The sequence below is a fragment of the Sarcophilus harrisii genome, chromosome 5 (genome assembly GCF_902635505.1).
Source record: "Sarcophilus harrisii chromosome 5, mSarHar1.11, whole genome shotgun sequence".
Lineage (NCBI taxonomy): Eukaryota > Metazoa > Chordata > Mammalia > Dasyuromorphia > Dasyuridae > Sarcophilus > Sarcophilus harrisii.
Genome location: NC_045430.1, coordinates 116,569,208 through 116,587,814, shown reverse-complemented (window position 1 = coordinate 116,587,814; position 18,607 = coordinate 116,569,208). Strand labels below are relative to the sequence as shown.

At 30.9% G+C, this 18,607-nt stretch overlaps 1 protein-coding gene across 2 annotated transcripts in view; it reads left to right on the top strand.

The window, feature by feature from the left end:
* ABCC9 (ATP binding cassette subfamily C member 9) overlaps window positions 1-18,607 on the top strand; it is a 184,178-nt gene that overhangs the window by 87,829 nt on the left and 77,742 nt on the right. Inside the window, exons 18-21 of one of the 2 annotated variants that reach the window (XM_023504488.2) lie at window positions 14,293-14,331; window positions 15,764-15,865; window positions 16,308-16,392; window positions 18,090-18,170. In XM_023504488.2, the coding sequence (XP_023360256.1) occupies window positions 14,293-14,331; window positions 15,764-15,865; window positions 16,308-16,392; window positions 18,090-18,170 (307 nt within the window). The remainder of the gene's footprint in view (window positions 1-14,292; window positions 14,332-15,763; window positions 15,866-16,307; window positions 16,393-18,089; window positions 18,171-18,607) is intronic. The other variant, XM_023504489.2, reaches the window with a different exon arrangement.

Sequence of the window (18,607 nt, the reverse complement as noted above, 5' to 3'; positions counted from 1 at the left end):
AAGAGTTTAATGGTATAGAATTTCAGTGCTTTATTTTAGTTTTGTTTTCTGTCTGTTAAGAGCATTCTGATTCAGTCTCTTTTGTTAAACTTCTTTCAAACTATGTTCACATATTATGAATACTCCTAAAGTCCTATTCTTTGCCATACATTAGCCACTTTGGTATCACCCTTGATTCTTTCAATTCTCCTCACATATCTAATAAGTTGCCAAATTGTCGAATTTTCCTTTGCAATATCTCTCAAGACAAGTCACTCTCCTCCTATATTCTCAATAAACTGTAGTGGTGCCCAGTTTCTTCCAGGATCAAATATAAAATCTTTTGTTTGCCATGAAAAATTCTTCAAAACCTTTCTCCTTTCTATCTTTCAAATCTTCTTTATACTATACTTGATACTTTATAATACACTTTATACTTGATACTATACTATATCTGAGCAATGGACAGGACCTCCCCCCAGGAACGAACTCATTTTCTTCCTGAGTTGTTTTTTGTTCACATAAAGAGTTCTCTGAAAGTGGTTTTAAAACAGCAATTTAGTTGAAAATGTCTGATTTCTTTTCATCGAGATGTCAACCTGAAGGAAGAATATAATAATCATTGTTTTAAATGAAATTTTGCACAGCATTGACATAGTGGGAATGACTTTTAGAATAGGAAAATAAAGCTCTTCAAGTTGCTGTTAGTTTGAATGTATGTTTGTATGAATTCAGGCAGTGAACACTGCCACTGACCGAATGTTATCCAATAAACAAGATGGAAGATTCTTTCAGGTTTTATTTTTTGGAGTCTCTTGTTTATTGGGAAGGCTTCCTTAACTTTACAACTTCCGTGTCATGAAGTTTTATGTCATTTTTGCTTTTCCTTACAACTCTGGCAGATTGAGTTGTACTTTATAAATAATGTATCTGTTTTCTGATTGAACCCTTTAAAATGTGATTTTATTTCTATGATTATTATTATTGTGGTTATCATCTATTTTAGAAACCAAACTATGTGGGAAATTTATATAGTGTTTTTATCTTTGACAAAAGATTTGTCCAAAATAAGTTTTTATAAATTGTACTCTTTAATGTGATGCAATTGTAAAAGTTGATTTCATGGTCAATATATATATATATATATATATATATATGTATATATGTGTGTGTGTGTGTATGTGTGTGTATGTGTGTATGTGTGTGTGTGTATGTATGTAATATATATATATATATATATATATATATATATGCTTCCTGGAAACATATTCAATATATGTTTTCTCCTGTGTAGAATTTTTATTCTAAAAATATAATTATAATCAAATGTTTAGTTGGATGTGCAAGTGATTGAATTGTACTCTTGAGTAGTTGAATTGTACTCCTGGAAACATATTCAATATATGTTTTCTCTTGTATAGAATTTTTATTCTAAAAAATATAATTATAATCAAATGTTTAGTTTGATGTGCAAGTGATTGAATTGTACTCTTCAGTTTTAGTGTGGTTGCTATGGAAAGAAGTTGGTCAGCCCACCAGCTGCCTATCCAATTGGAGGTTTTCTGTGAGGCTTTCAATGAAAATGATGATAATGACCAGTTAGAATATCAGGAATTTCCTTATGCAAAAAGTCTCTCCTTTAGGAAGAATATTTATCTTGGCCTATTGCTGAGAAGAGCCATTTTTTTTCTGAAAAAAGGATGTTTATAATAGCAGAAGAGCTACCATTTTATTTGACTTAACACTGGATTATAAACACAAAGAAAATCTTTTTAATTATTAAATGAACAGATTTTAATAGCATGATCTGAAATTTACTCTATTTTTTGTGGTGTTGATTACGGAGAAAATATATGTGATCTCCATCAGACACATCCATTTTCATATCATCAGAGGTTATTTTGGTAGTATTTTGTATAAGACAGTAGCTTTTTTCAATTTTAAAAAAATGAAGGAAATCAGTGTTGAAATGATTTTTGGCCTCTTTTTCCATTCTCTACCATGGCTAGTCACATGCATTTCCTATTATATTGAAAGACCAGTCCTTTTTCTTCTTTGACGATAACACTTCTGTATGTTAATATTCTATCAAGAAAAACGGGAATACATCTAAAATTCAACTTAGCAGATTTTTCCAGGCATATATCCTATGAACAACTCCAAAAATCCTAGAATTTCTTTAATTCTAGGAAGTAGGAATGCCAAAGAAAAATTTAAATGGGCTTCTTCATAGATTTTTATATTCAAAAGTCAAGATTTGTATGACTTCTCCATTTGGCTTTGCATTCTGACTCTAAAATATGAGAAAAATATTTTAAATGTAGACTTTGGAGTTGTGATATGACTTGGCAGGATCTTGAAAAACACTTTTTGTGGTTTATTTTGTCCATTGGGGAAATGTCATTGTAGATAAACATGGTTGATGATAATATATCATCCTTTATTTGTTCTTAATGATTGTACTCTTGTTAAAATTGACTTTTTTGATAGAAAATATTTATTAACTGAAATTAGCCAATGACAATTAGCCAATGTTTTTTTCTTGCCTAAATGTACAGTACAGCACTTATTCACCTATGTAACAACAAAATACTATTAAATAAAACTATGGTAGAAAACTCCTGGATGAGGAAATTTGCTTTTACCAATACAGGTCTACACTTTCTCTAGAGTCTCAGAGAGATGCTTACAGAATGGAGAAGTAATATAATAATTACATGATTATAATATAGTATTTTAATATTTAATATTATTGTTTTTATTAATAGCCATTCTTTGGTATCACAGTATCTTGATATCACAGTTCTAATGGATGTCAAAAGTCATTTAGACTAACATCCATTAGGATATTCCTGATAAGTGAGCCTCCACTAAAGAGTTTTAGTGAAGGAAAAATCACTATTTGCCAAACATCTCATTTCATTCTGGGGCAGGTATCATAGTTAAGAAATTTTTCCTTATATTGGGCTTAAAATCTGTCTTCCTGAAACTGGCAGCCATTGTCCTAATTCTGATTCTTGTGGCAAAACCTTAACTAATACCTCTTCCAGTAGCTTCAAGTATTTGTATATCACTATCATGTCCCCCCTAAGTGCTCTCTTCCATCTCCTTAAAATGGTTCTGATAAGCATGGCCCTCAGGTCCTTCAGAGGAAGTGGTGAAAAACAAGAGGGAGGAAAATGTTCTTATTTCCAAGATAAGCAAAAGGAAAGTCTTTGACCTATAAGCTGGTTAACTTGACTTTGCTTCTTAACAAAAATCTAGAATTTATTAGTTAAAATATGTCTTATGAGCATTTAGACTGGGAGGTAATATCCATTAAGAGTCTGAGACATTACACATGGACCTTCAGAAAAACCAACTGTACAAGTGTCATATGGAGGGAGAAGGATTTGGTTTGGTTGAAAAACATTTTGCATGAAAAAGATTAGAAAGTTTTAGGGCAAAACAAGCTTCATATAAACCAGCATGGTATAATGAAAGGGGTCAGGCTTGGGAGTCAAAGGATTTGGGTTCAGATCTCACCTCTGCCATTTAATTCCTATATGAATTGGGCAAGTTACAATACCTTTGGCTTCAGTTTCCTAAACTATAAAATGAGTTATAAAGAGGGTTTCTGAAAACCCTGTTGCTCCAGATATATGATGTAATAATAGTATGAAAAGATAATATGGTAGTCATAAAATGTTAATGTTTAAACTGCGTTAATTTCCAAGAAAAATGGAAATGAAAGCACAATATAAAGTGATGGATTTGGAAGTCATGTTCTCAGAAATAAACTCTGTATAGGTAATATCCTTTTTGAAATATTTAAGAGTAAACAACCAAAATACAAATATGGTCTCATTCAACCATAGTATAGTTGGATTTTTTTCCTCCCATTCAAAAACAGTGATACCCAAGAATTTAAATTAATTACTTTTTAAATTACCCATGCTTACTATGTTTGAATAGTGATATCTGAAGGCATGGATTTTTTTTTTGGTTGTCTATTCTTTGACACTATCTTCTGTAAATTACTGTGCTTCTTTCTGTTACTAGAAATCCTATTTTCTTATGACAAGAATTTATGACATAAATACAAATTTAACTCTTGGATTAGAGGCTCAGGCTTGACACAAAAAGTCCAGATACAATTTCAGAATCTCTCACTGTCCTTGAACATTGCTTCAATCCAAGGAGATGGTGAATATTAGTATCTAACAGTCCCTATTAGTGACTACCAACATCCCTCATATACATTCATGCTTATAAAGCTTCAGAAAAACTTTATTTACACAGGGCAAAGGATGAAATCTGACCAGAAACTCCCTTCCAGTGGGGTCATAGGATCATTGATTTAGAGCTGGAAGAGTCTTAAAGGCATCTGTTCAAACCTGAATTTTTAAAATTTGAGGAAATTTTAATGTCACTTAACTGAAGCTGCCCTCTCTAAAATTTCAAATGAATTGCTAAATATGATGTTCATTTTTTCAGTCTTAAGCATTTTCTGCTTTTTTTTTGATACTAGTACCCACTTTCCTTGCTAAGTTTTCAGGATACTTTTCTGTCTTAGTGAGCCTCCTTTTTTATGATCCCCTTCTGAGTTTCCTTCTCTAGTTGATCATTCCTATTCCACTTTCTTTCCCCATTCAATTTCATGGATTTAATCTCTATGCCAATGACTCTCTAGAGCTATTTATTCAGCCCTAGTATTTCTTCTGAGCTTCAATGAATACATTACCAATTGCCTAGTATTTTTAGAGATATCTTACATTTAACACTGAATTCATTGTCTTTCCTCGTAAACTTTCCCTTTTCTCAAACTTCTTTTAAGTCTTTCAGGTTCATAATTTCTAGCATTTCTTATGTTCTATGCTCTTCACTACATATATTGAATTAATTGCTACATCTTCCTTTTTCTACCTTCACAACATCTCTTATCTGTCCTCTTCACATAGATATCATTATAGCTCAGGCCTTCATCAAGTCTCACCTGTATTATCACATTAGCCTTGGTCTCCCTCCTTCAAGTTTTTCAGCACTCCAATTCATCCTGTGTACTGCCAAATTAATTTTCCTTTAAGCATGGGTCAATAGCTATCTTACTCTCTCACTCAAATAATTGCAGTGCCTTCCAATTTGCTTTCAAGCTAGAATACAAAGCCCTACACAAGTTTCCTCTATTTTTCCAGTCCCCCTGAATGCTTCTTCATATCTTGCACTCCACAGTCCAGACAGATTGGTTTTCACCATTTTCTTTACACATTACACTCCATCTTCCATCTCTTTGTCATTGCTCTGCTTGCTTTCCATGTTTAAGATGCATCCCTTCTTTACCTCTCTGCCTTACAGGTCCTCCTCTCTTTTCAAGATATAACTCAAGCACAATATAATGCATGAAATCTGTCTTAACCCCTCCCAAATTGGTAATGCCTTTTCTCCCAAATCACCAAGTTCAGTGTCCTTTCTACTATATCATTACATCTATAGCAGAAATAGACTGATAGCATTTACCTCTTTTGATTCTTTTCTATTTTTTGTGTAGGATTTCCTTTATAAATATTTGCAGGTTATCCACTCATTAGACTATAATGAGATCAGGGGGCTTTCTTTTTCCTCTTTTTGTATACCCAGAACAGGGAAAGGCATATAGTAGATACTTAATAAATATTGCTTTATTGTTTAACTATGTTGCATATATTTGTATTTATTAATTTTATATCTACTTTTGGCCTATCTTCTCTCTTCCTCCATTAAAACATAAGCTCATAAAAATAGGTATTGATGCATTCTTGATACTTTTATTCTCATTGCCTAGCACAGCATCTGACACATGGTAGGGACTTTGATAAATACTTTTGATTAGTTGACTGATTGAAACAGAGATCCAAAGAAGTTAGGTGACATACCTAAAGCCTTTGTTAGGAAGTGGTCAAGCTGGCTATAAATCTAACCTTTTGATTTCTTATCCTTTATTCTTCTCACTGTATCATATTAATGGTCAGATCTTTTACAGTATCGCCTGAGAGAGGGTCCTAACAAGACAGGTGTCTACCTTGTTCTTTCACCAGGAACTTTGTAGCTGCTTGCTCTTTCACTAGCAATTCCCCTCTGTTGGAGCTTCTATAATAGATCATGGACCTTTCTTTCCATAGTCATTTTGTTTGTTCCAGTAATGATCCCTTGTACTGTTATTCTTGTCCTCTGTTATACTCTTTTGCTTCCTTCTATTTGGCTCTGCTCCCTGACCTCAATAGATCAATGGTCAAAGAAATATGAACAAAGAGTTCTTAAAAGGATTATTATTAAAATTATATGAGACAACACCCTAAAGTACTAATAGTACTAGAAATGCAAATCAAAGCAACTTTGGAAATTTCAGCTCGCACCAAGAAAATGGGCAAAGATAACTAAAGAATAGTCAATTTGGTGAGGTACTGAAAAAAACACACTACTGCGTTATTATTATATATATTATTATATCATTATAGAAATCAATTTGATACTATGCAAAGTAACTAAAATATTCATATCTGTTAACCCAGAAATATTGCTACTAAGCATAAAACTCAAAGAAGTCTTTTCTAGTATCATTTTTTTTTGTATTAGCAAAGAAATGAGGTGCCCATTTTTTGGAAAAGGCAAAGAGATTGTGATCTTTAAATGTGATAGAATAGTATTGTGTTATAAAAAACAACAAATATGATGAATATAGAGAAGCATAGGAAGACTTTAATAAATTGATGCAGAGTAAAATAAGCAGTATCGTGAAAAAATATACTTGGTGACGATAACAATGCAGTGGAAAGAATAACCACAATATAATCAAAACTGGTATATCAAAAATTATAAAGAACAAGCACAACCAACCCAAAGAAAAGTTATTAAAAATACTTCCCAAGACTCATTTGCAGACATGTGTGGCACATGAGAATCAAACACTTATGTATATGTATACACACACACACACACACACACACGTGTGTGTGTGTGTGTGTGTGTGTGTATGAATAGATTTTATATATAGAGAGAGACATGCTTTTAAAAAAGAAATTATTTCATTTTGATTATTTTTTTGTCTTTTTTTCCTTTTTTCTTTTAAAAATTTATAGCAGTTCTCTGGAAGGAAAGAAGGGGAAAGATATATGGGGAAATTTAAGGAATGTTAAAACAAAAGATTTCAGTATAATGTTATTTTTAAACATTAAAAAAGAGAACATGTCTTAGAAATAAGAAAAAGAACAGGCCTAAAAGGCAAGTGCCTATATTTCTTTTTTTCAAAAAGAAAGGCAAGAAGAGTTAGATATAGTAACAATAGAATATCTTTGAAAAAATAAAATTAATACTTTTAAAACAAACAGAAAATGACTTGTTACTGATATGGGAGTAGTTATCAAATCAGCTGACTCTGCAGTTAGAGTAAAAATCTAAATTAATATCAAAATAAAATAAAAAATAAGTTGAAATCATGACCAAGAATTAAGGAAGTTTCTTCTTGACTCAGTCAGAAATGGAAAATTGGTAAAAATTTAGACATCAACAAAAACTATCACCATTTCCCTAGAAAATTTAAGTAATATAAATCAACTGTCACAATTATAAGACTTTTTAAAAGGGTCTAGAAAAATATCTTAGTGAGCATTTTCTCCTTGACAAGTGTTGTCAAGGGCAACACCAGTTTAGAACATAAACTTGGTTTTTAAAGTCTTATGAAGGAGTGTGTAGAAGATTATAACTGGTATCACCTCATAAAATGGAGAGAAGCAGTGGATAGAAAAAAACAAGTTTACACAAAGCTTTATGAGAAGCTCAATTTAGCCAGATTGTACTCGGGGCATTTAAGGACAAAACAAAAGAAAAAAAAGGAAGAAAATCCTTAAGTATTTTATAACATTTTTTTCATCAATAACAGTATATCTACCATATATAAACTCTGCAATCCTCAATCTCCCAACAAAGACAATATCAGTGAACCTAAAGAAAAGGAAAATGGAAAGTACTTTTGGGTCACATCAGGCTAACAAAGGAGAAGTCTGTGTTGGAAGTGACATGCTTTTGAAGACAATGAAGAATAAATTCTCAAGATATTTGAAAAAATAGAACATATCAAATGCTTAAACAATTTTTTATTGTGGATGAAATCGTGAGAGAATATCTATGGCCAATAATTCCTATTTATATCTCTAGAAAATTTTTATGAAAATTACATGTTGAACATTTATTACATATAGCCATATAAACACACATATAAGTGTATATATATATATATATATATATATATATATATATATATTATTTCTCCCTGCCTCCAGTTATATGTTAAAACATTTGTGTTTTTTTTTTTAAGTTTTGATTTTCAAATTTTATCCTTCCCAACTCTTCCCAATCAGATTTAGGGTATATCAATGCAATCATGTAAACTTTTGTGCAAGAAGATTTGAATAAAAGAAAAAAAGAAAGAAAGTGAAAATTAGTATGCTTCAGTCTTTATTCAAACAGTATCAGTTTTTTCTCTGGATACCCCAATAGTATACTTCATGATGAGTATTTATTAAGCTTCTATTTAGCTGTGAGGAAGCTAGATGGCACAATGGATAGAGCACTGGCCCGTGAGCCAGAAGGACCTGAGTCAAATTCAGCCTTAGACATTTAACACTATGTGACCTTGGGCAAATCACTTTATCTCAATTGTCTTACAAAATTTTTTAAAAAAGAGTTTCTATTATGAGCCAGGTACTGTGCGAGTACTAAAGATATAAATAAGAAAAAAAGGCAGTCTCTTCCCTCAATGAACTTACAATCTAATAGAGAAAGAATAAAGCACCAAGACATGAAATCAAGTAAAACAAAAGAACAGGTTGCCATTTTGAGCCTTCTATAAAAAGAGGTAACTGGAGGAAATTCTAAATTCTGCCTTTTAGAGAAGAAACAGCAACTGATGAAATTTGAATAGCAAGACTGAAGCAAGTCTTCATGGAGATTATATGAGGATAAGTAGTATGTACATTCTTGATGGGGCATGATGAAGTTGGGATGAATTTCCTTGTTGAAGATTAATAAAAGGAAAATAAACTTTCAAAAATTATGCTGTCAAGAGGAACAGATTTTTATAAGTTTGACTGAAATTATTGAGTGTAAAAGAGTTTACCATATTAATTATTATTAACTATAAAAAAAGCATTTCTTTTGTTGCAGTAAAATATTTCTTTAAGTATTCTTTTCCAGTAAAGAATCTACTACATATACCCAAATCTCATAGAAGAAAAAAAGTAGCAACAGAGAAACTTTTGAAGTAATACATAAACAGAGAGACTTGTGCTGGCTAAAGGTATTTGCTATTATCTTAGAGGATACTAGGAAAGATTTTAAATAGAAAAGGATTCTTTATGCTTGATGAGCATCTCTAGTTGTTAATTGTATCAAGCCTTGGAATACTGGAGATCCTTCTAAATGAGATCTATACTCATTTAAGAGAGTTTAGCTGAGTTATTCAAAAAGGGAAAAAAACAGTTTTAAGAAAAATATATGTTGTCTATATTATACTACACAGTTGGATGGGCAGCTCATTCACTATGACAGAACCACCAAATTTCAAAATTTGAAGAGAGCTCAGTAACAACTTTGTTCAACCATAGACAAAATAAAATCCCCACCACGGCAAATTGTCATCCAGCATCTGCATAAAGACTTATGTTGTATGAGAGTCCCCTACATCCTAAGGTTAACATTTCAATTTTGGATAGCTACATTTTAAGTAAGTTTTACCAGATGTTCAGAATATTTTTACCTTTGTTCCACTTCTACAAAATATTGGGTCAGGCAGCACATATCAAATACCTCTTCTTCATGACAGATTTTAAGTACTGGAAGTCAGCTTCCCTGTTCTCCCTAACTCTTCTTTTCTCTCTAGTACACAACTCCAAACCCTTCAACCAAAACTCTTATGACATGCACTAGAAACTCTTTGCTATTCTGGGCTCTTTTATCTGTATGTTTATGAGATTATTGATGTCCTTCCTAAACTCTAGTATATGTTATTGATGCTAGTACTACAGGTAGAGTATGGCAGTGTACAACGAATCTATCATTCCTTATTCCTAGAAATTATGTTTTTTGATACAATCCAAGATCATATTAACTTTTTTTTCTGACTGCTACAACTAACTTTTGATCCATATTGAGCTAATGTTTTATTAAAATTTCCAGATTTCCTCCAGACAGACTGCTATCTAACCATGCTTTTCCTGTCTTATAATGTCAGTTTTTAGAACTCAAATGTAAGATATTTATTCCTATTAATTTTTATCTTTGACCCATTGTTTAATCTGCCAAGATCCTTTTGGAGCTGCCTTCATTATGTGTCTCAGCTGCCTTTCCTAGCCTTTTGTCACTTATAACTCTGAGAAGCTTACCACCTGTGATTTTATCTAAAGTATGTTATAAAAATTGTAAAAACCATAGAACCAAGCAGAGATTCCCAAGACACTTCACTGGTGACTTCCTTCCAAATTGACATTGGCTTATTAATCATTACTTTTGAGTCCTTCCATTCAACCGTTTCTGAAGTTATCTCAATATTTTATCATCTAGCTCACATCTCTCCCATATTTTATGCAAGCACAGAAGATGATGTTTAATCAAATGTTATGTTGAAATATAAACAAATTATCTATGGCATTGCCCTCATCTGCCATCTTCCTCTCTTAAATTTACTTAGTAGCATTCTGATTTGATTCTAGAATAGCAAATTTTTTTAAGCACTTTATTTTCTTGAAGTGGCAATTTCTTTTGTAGAGGATACTATACTCCTGAAACAGCTTCTTGTCTCTTATTTTCTTTTATACCGCTTCCTTCCACTTCAATGAATATTCCCTTGCAAAAAAAAAATACACATATACACATCTATATGTATTGTGTGTGTGTTTAAACATTGGTTCACTCATTCATTGAAGTCATCTAGACATCATTTACTTCTGAAAGCAAATTTAACCTTCTAAGTCTATAGTTCCCTATCTCTCCAACTTTTTCTTTGAGACAAAGTTGTTTATAATAATTTAACAGTATAGTTTTCTTCATTGTTTTTTCTATGTTGTTTTCATTATTCTTATACTGTTTACCTGTTGTCATTTAGTATACTCTGCATCAATTCATACATGACTTATTTATATTCTCAGAATTCCTCAATTATCATTTCATATGACATAGTAATATTCCATTTTATTAATATATTATGATTTGTTTAACTATCATCTAATCAATGAATACCACTTTGTTTTTGGTTCTTTGTCATCACCAAAAATGTTGCTCTGAATATTTTGGTATATATAAGATCTTTCTCTTTTTAATGTCATTGGAATATATCATTCACTATATCAATATTTTAGGATCTTTTTTCACTTATTCCTAAATTATATTTCTAAAATTGTTGGACTAATCCATAAGTTTATCCAATAGTGTATTAGTACATCTATCTTCCTGTAGTCCCTTTAGCTTTGACTATTGTTTTCATTTGTCATCTTTGCCCATTAAAAGTTAAAGCATGAAACCTCCAAATTGTTTAAATTTTATTATTTCTTATTATTGACATCTTGGAGCAATCTTTCCTATGGCTTTTGATAATTTATAATTTCTCAGTTTACTGTTAAAAATAAAGCATCCTCAGAGTTAAAAAAAATTCTTCTGTTTATTAATTTGTTTTGATCACTTGTCTGCTGTGGGAATGAATGTTTACAGCATTTTACAGTCATATATTTGTATTAATTCCCTGTATATGATATTATAACCTATATATTGATGTCATATCCTTATCAGAAACATCTGAAAAAAAATATTTTCTAGTCAACAATTTTCTTTATCACATCAAATGTATTGATTTTGTTCATGTAAAAACTATAATTTCTTTTCATAAAATTTTATCCTTGTTTGGTTAAGGACTATCACCAACATCCACAGTTGTGAAAGGCATTTCTTCATTCATTGTCTTCTATTTAAAAAAAAAAGCTGTCCTTTTTATATTTTGATTGTGTACCCATTTGGAACTTGTTGTTTGTTTCCTAAGATGCTAGTCTAAATCGGTTACTTTGACAAATTTCTCTCTAGTTTTTCCAGCAGATCTTGTTCTTCTTAAGTAGATTTGTTTTTTATTTTTACTTAGGTAGTCTGTTCCACTGATTTGCTTTTCTATTTTAAAATAATAATAAATAATTTTAGTGAATACTTCTTCCATAATATATTTTAGGATCTGGAAGAGCTTTTCCATCTTTATTTTTGTTTCCCCCCACTTTCTATAAAATTACAGGAGTAGAGATTTAAAGTTCAGATGCTCTCTTATTCCTGACATTTTGTGATTCTTTCCTGGTCCTCTTCCTGTCTTGCTACCCCTCAGTATCCTTTGCTGGATACTTGTCCCTTTTACTGTCTCTGTCTCTCTTTCTGCCTCTCTGTCTGTCTCTGTTGTTCTGTCTCTTTCTCTTTTCTCTGTCTATCCATCCTCTGATGTTCTTTTTAGTTATTTGTTAGATTCAATTTGTTAGATTCTACACGAATGACTCAAAACTATAATTCACCCTTTATCTCTCCCCTGATTACTAGGATTTTTATCTGGATGTTTCATCATTATCTGAAACACATCCAAAGTGGAACTTCTTATTTTTCCCATTAAATTCCCATATCTCTTCTGAACTTTTCATATTTCTTGATTTATACATAGAAAGTACTTAATAAGTGTTTATTAAATGAATGAATTGGGAGAATGTTAAAAGATGGGAGGGATCACAATTCAAAAAGTACTTAGCATTACAGAGGAACAAAATGAACAGAACTTAAAAGTTTGATTTTGTACCTAATCTTCAGATTTCAAGTGTTTTTTAAATTATTCTTTCTTTTATATTCTAGTAATAGAATACTTTTGACTGAATTCCTTGTGCAATTTAGCCCATCCTTTTGAACACATAGTATATTCTTTAATTTTTTTCAAATTTTTGATGTTATTTTCTTCAGAATATGAGTACTTATTAGCTGCTTATGTGGAATAGGTGAAATGAATAATGTAACTGACCAAAAGAAAATTTCAATGACAATTTCAGATGACTTTAGTGTAAGGTAAATATAGAAGAAGGTAATTAGTCAATTCCCTCTCTTCCTATTTTTAAAAGCAAAAAATTATCTTTCTCCTTTCCTGAGGAAATCATATGTTTATATATTGAGAATATTTAAAGACTCCTGAAATTTATTTATTTTATGATGTTTGGAATAATTAATTATTTTTTTCAGGAAATGAATTAAAATAGACACAATAAAATGTGGTCAAACAGTTGATCTGGCAGTTATTTTGTTATAGAAATCAATTGTGAATAAAGTGATGGAGATATAATTTTTATTGACAACGAAAGTCAACAATGTAGGGAACCTGTTCCATTGGCTCTAGAATATCATCCCCTCCAACCATACAGACCTTGACAAATTAATGATTTAGCTGATAAAGTAGTAGTAAGCATCAGAGATGGGATTTGACAGTTTCTGATTCCAAGCCTCACCATTATGCCAAATATGATCAGTAGTGATATAAAGTTTCACAGTAACAATACTAGTTTATTTACTTTGAGTCAGTTGCCTCTACTGTAGTGATGGAAAGCTAATGGTTAGTTCTAAATAGATTTATTCTTTTATAGATGACCTTAATTACTTCTGGTATTATTTTAAACCTATGCTAGCTTACTAATAGCTAACATGATCCCTTAGAAAGCATACTTCTGATAACTATCAATGAGTTGGTATCTATTCAGAAAATAGTTATATGAGCACAGTTCAAATAAAAATAGCCTAAAGCCATGTTATATGTTCATCTTTCAAGTGGAAATTAGTTTTGGAATATCTTGTTATTGGAATATTGTGTTGTTTTTCTTTTTTTAGCAGATTAGATAGTTCTACCTAGAATGTTAGAAATGGAAGAGACTTCAACAGCAATCAAGAAAATATTACCAAAAAATATAAAATAGTTTATCTGGTTGATTTGTAACAATGCTAGGGGTAGATATCTCCATAACCATGCAAACCTAGTCACAATGAGTATTTGTTATGAAAATGAATAGTATTATTTACTAAATATGAGCTTAGCATCTGTTGTTTAGCTGATATCACAAAAACTTAACATTTATGTCTTTTATTATTATCACTTTTAAGCTGCATTTCTCTTTGAAATAAAAATAAAATTATATTAGGAATTTAAGAATTAAGTAAATACCTAATATTTAATTCTCCCCTTGCATAAAATGTATGCACTTTCATTAAACCCATTTCTTGAATAATGAACATTTTTTACCATACTTGCAGTGTAAATGAATCAGAGCCTTCTTGTGAAGCAATCAGAAGGTATTATTTCTGTTTTAACTGTATTTAATAAAAAATAACTTTCTCAAACTTTCCTTGAAACTTAACCTTTTACTCTTTAGTCATTTTGTTGTTTCTCTTCATATAACAAATCATTCATGAGAATGTGTTAGCCAAATTTAAGGGCAGTGGTTCTCAACCTGATTAGGCACAATTATCAATTTACAGAAATAATCTTAACCAGAGAGTTTGCTCACATCAAGTTGCAGACATCTTGATCTTAATTAAAGCTCATTCTCTTTTTTTTAAAATCAAATTGGGTTTGGATTCTGTTCACATAAAATTACAAGTAGATATGGGAGCTAAATAATAAGGTAGCATTGGAGTCTTCCATTCAGATAAGAAAGAAGACCCAGAAACAGCATGGTAAAAACCTAAAAAATCAGAATGGGTTCTTGTGCTCAAGGTTGGTCACCACTGTATGAGTATGAATACATCTATCTAAGAAACAATACTTGCATAAATTACATTCTCACATATTTTAAATTTGTGAAATTGATATTATAGGAAAATAGTGTTTTTAACTAATATTCCATATACTACAAATACTCTTTCTTTCATAACCTTAAGTTGCACTTACTGATTCCAAACTAACAATGAAAATTTGACTTCAAACTGAACTGGCCCACAAATTCCATCTTCTTCTTTATTTAAATTCAGGAATAGTTTCTTAACTACTGATATCTGATGTATAGACATCTGGTATAATTTCCAAGACTTAAAAAGGTAACTTTGTAACCATGCTGGTGTGTACACTCTTTCAATTTGTAATTAAAATGCATTTTACTTAAATATAATTTTTCTCTAAATATTCTTTACAATAATGATTTTTTAGTTTAATACAGTATATAAGCATTCAAAACATACTTTTAAAATATGACTAAGCCACAAAACATATTTATCTATTATGGTGTTATTATTGCTGCCCTTTTTTAAAGAGTCATCTACAGAAAAAAAAATCAATGTATAGAGACAGGACTTAAATAGAATTTTAAAGGTATGTGGCTATTGAAGATAATTCATGGCTATTCTATTTGATGACTCCAGGATTGCATATATATTTATTTACATTATCCATGAACAAAATTTATATTTTAAATTTTACTTTTCTATAATTTGGACATTTAAAGTTAAAAATTTTACATTTAAATGTAATTTTTACATCTATAAGTTTTCTACACAAAAATGTGCACCTTCCATTCCAATTTGATCAAATGTTTAGAACTTTTAGGTTAGATATTAACAACACAACTAATTAACAAGATTAGTGGGTTTTGAAAATGTCCCCTTTAGATCCTTTTTAATTTGTTTTTAATACCTTTTGACTTTCAGCTACAAATGAAAAAAAAAAAAGTATCTTCTTTGCATCACCCTGTTGTCATTTTATTTACTTTTTCCCCCTTCAATTTTGCAGCAGGAGCAGATACTCTGTGGCCTATGCAGCTCAGAAGCCCTGGCTACTGAATGCTACAGTGGAAGAAAATATTACTTTTGGGAGTCCTTTCAATAAGCAGAGGTGATTATGAATTCAGCATCAATACTAATCAAAACATAAACTACTAAATATTTTTAATTAATGTGACTAACGTTTTTCAAATGGTGGATCCAATAGTTTCTGCATTTCCACGATTTCCCCTTTCTATGCTTGTTTATATGATATATCATCATGATAAATGGAGTCTCCTCATGAAAAATAGGATTCAATGGGAAGTCTAAGGTTATCTTTCACCATTTGGCTCTTTTCTTCACATATATATTTAAGCAATTTTCTATGTTTCACTTTCTGTGCATACAGATCTTAAAAAGTATGAAACTTTCACTAATATTTATAAATAGCTTATATTGTCTAGTTTTATCTTTACCCAAAATTAGTGAGACTTCAACTTATAACTACCAGGATTCCAAAATTAGTTACTAAGCTTTGAACCCAGAACTAAAATTCATCTTTTTTTCTGCAGGTACAAAGCTGTCACTGATGCCTGTTCCCTTCAACCAGATATTGATTTGTTACCATTTGGAGACCAGACTGAAATTGGAGAAAGGGTAAGTTAAAAGTTATATAATCCTTGTTAATCTATAATTTATTTAAAAAACAATATAAAAAAGCCTTTGACTTTTTTCATTAATGTTCCATAAAATATAATAAGAGCTGATAACCTAAGTAGTATTCTATAATAATGGGAAACCAACTATTCCTATAAGTTAATTTCTCTCTACTTGCTTTGTTTCATCCTGAGCACTCTTACTCAGACTTTCAAAATCATTTCAATGGTTCCATAAGAAAGCCTTTCTGAAACAGAATTACATTTTTTTGGGGGGGAAGGGAGGTATTATGTAAGAAATGAGGTCTCAGGCAATTTTCTTAAATATTCATGTTGATTCAGGTATTGCAAGTTTGGGATTATTATTTCCAAAGTCCAGCATTAGAGGTCATTTGTAGTCCTGTTTCTAGGATTAGTGAATCAAAGCAAGTAGAGAGAAATGAACTTATAGGAACAGTTAGTTTCCCATTGTTATAGAATTCTGTGCTATAAATATACTGGGATAGAGGGACTAAGAAGTGTCCTTGGTAAGAATACCAGACAACAGTTTTCAGGTAAGATTTAGTATTCCTTAAGTATCTCCAGAATAATTGTATCCATCTCTTCTAGTCACTGGGTTAAATATAGACTGCTTATAACAGATCCTCACAAACATAATTTGGCAGAAACTGATGTTCAATGCTTGATTCAGTCCAAAAAGTGTCTATTAGATGATCATTATTTTCTTAATATTGTACCAGTATTACATCCTCATGTTGACTAAAATGTTTTTATTCAGTATTTTGTTAGCTATGCATTGTTTTGTGCATCAAGATTGGTACTTATAACTTTTTCCTCTGCAATCCTCTAATGTTTCTTCCCTGACAGAATGTCTTTTTATCATTTTGTAAAAATTGCCTCAGACTTATCTCTGCTATTCAAGCAAAACCCTAAATACCTTTCCAGCCTGAAACCTTAGCTATTTGACTACCAGAAGAACATGTTGCTAAGCAGAAGATCTTTCCTGAGATATTAACATAACATAAATCTAAAGTAAAGAATCAATTAGTAGCTTCAGAAAAAAGTGATAATAAAACTATATAATACTCATTATTATTTATTACATTTCTTTTTATACATAATACCATTCATTGATTCATTACTATTCACTTGTCATATATCTATAAAACAAAAGTTCTATTCAGTAGTAAATATAAAACTTATCTTGACATAATTAAGTTTTGGTCAGGAGAGTTATCATATGAATGTACCATTAACATAAGAAGTAGCTAAGTGGTGCAGTGGATAGAACTGTGGGTCTTAGAGTCTGGAAGACCTAAATTCAAATCTGATTTCAGTTACTTATAATTTGTGTGACCCTGACCAAGTGACTAAGCTTTTATCCTTCAATTTACTCAACTGTAAAATGAGGAAAATAACAGCACCTCTGTTGCAAGATTGTTGTGAGGATTAAATTGAATAATATTTGTAAATTTCTTAGCACAACCCCTGGCATGTAGGTGACATCATTTAAATGCTTATTCCCCCCTTCATTCTCCTTAGAAGTGATTTAAACTTATAGTATTAGAAATTGTTAAAGTCCTGATATTAAGAAGGATGATTTTGTTTAAAAAATAGTTTTGATTTTTATAACTTGTTGTACACAAATCATTTTGTTTGCTCAAATGACTGATATTTATGATCTATTATATTTATTAGGGGATTAATTTAAGTGGAGGTCAAAGACAAAGAATCTGTGTAGCTCGAGCTCTCTATCAAAACACCAACATTGTCTTCTTGGTAAGAATATTTCCTTTTGGTTTTATATTTAATTTTTTTCATCATAAAGAAGTAAATATTTAGAGACTAAGAGGAGTCTTCATTTATCCAAGAAAACATGGATTAAATTTATGGATTTATAGAACACAGAGTTAGATCAGGCAGAGGGGATGGAGAAAGATAACAGAGAGCCATAGTGCTGAATATGGACAGCACACAACATTATGGGATCAGTGCTAAATGACTAAGTTTTTCCTTCCAGAGAACTAAGTATTTCAAGGAATTACAAGTAGTTTGTTGAACTATAGTAATACACGTGGAAAAGTTTCAGTGCTATAATTTTAATTCATCAAATATTTTCAGAACATTGATTTATGTGGATCTTCCTGATTCTAGGCCCAGCATTCTACACCTCTAACCCCCCAGGGCCACCACTTGTCCCTGCGCTTTATTAGAAA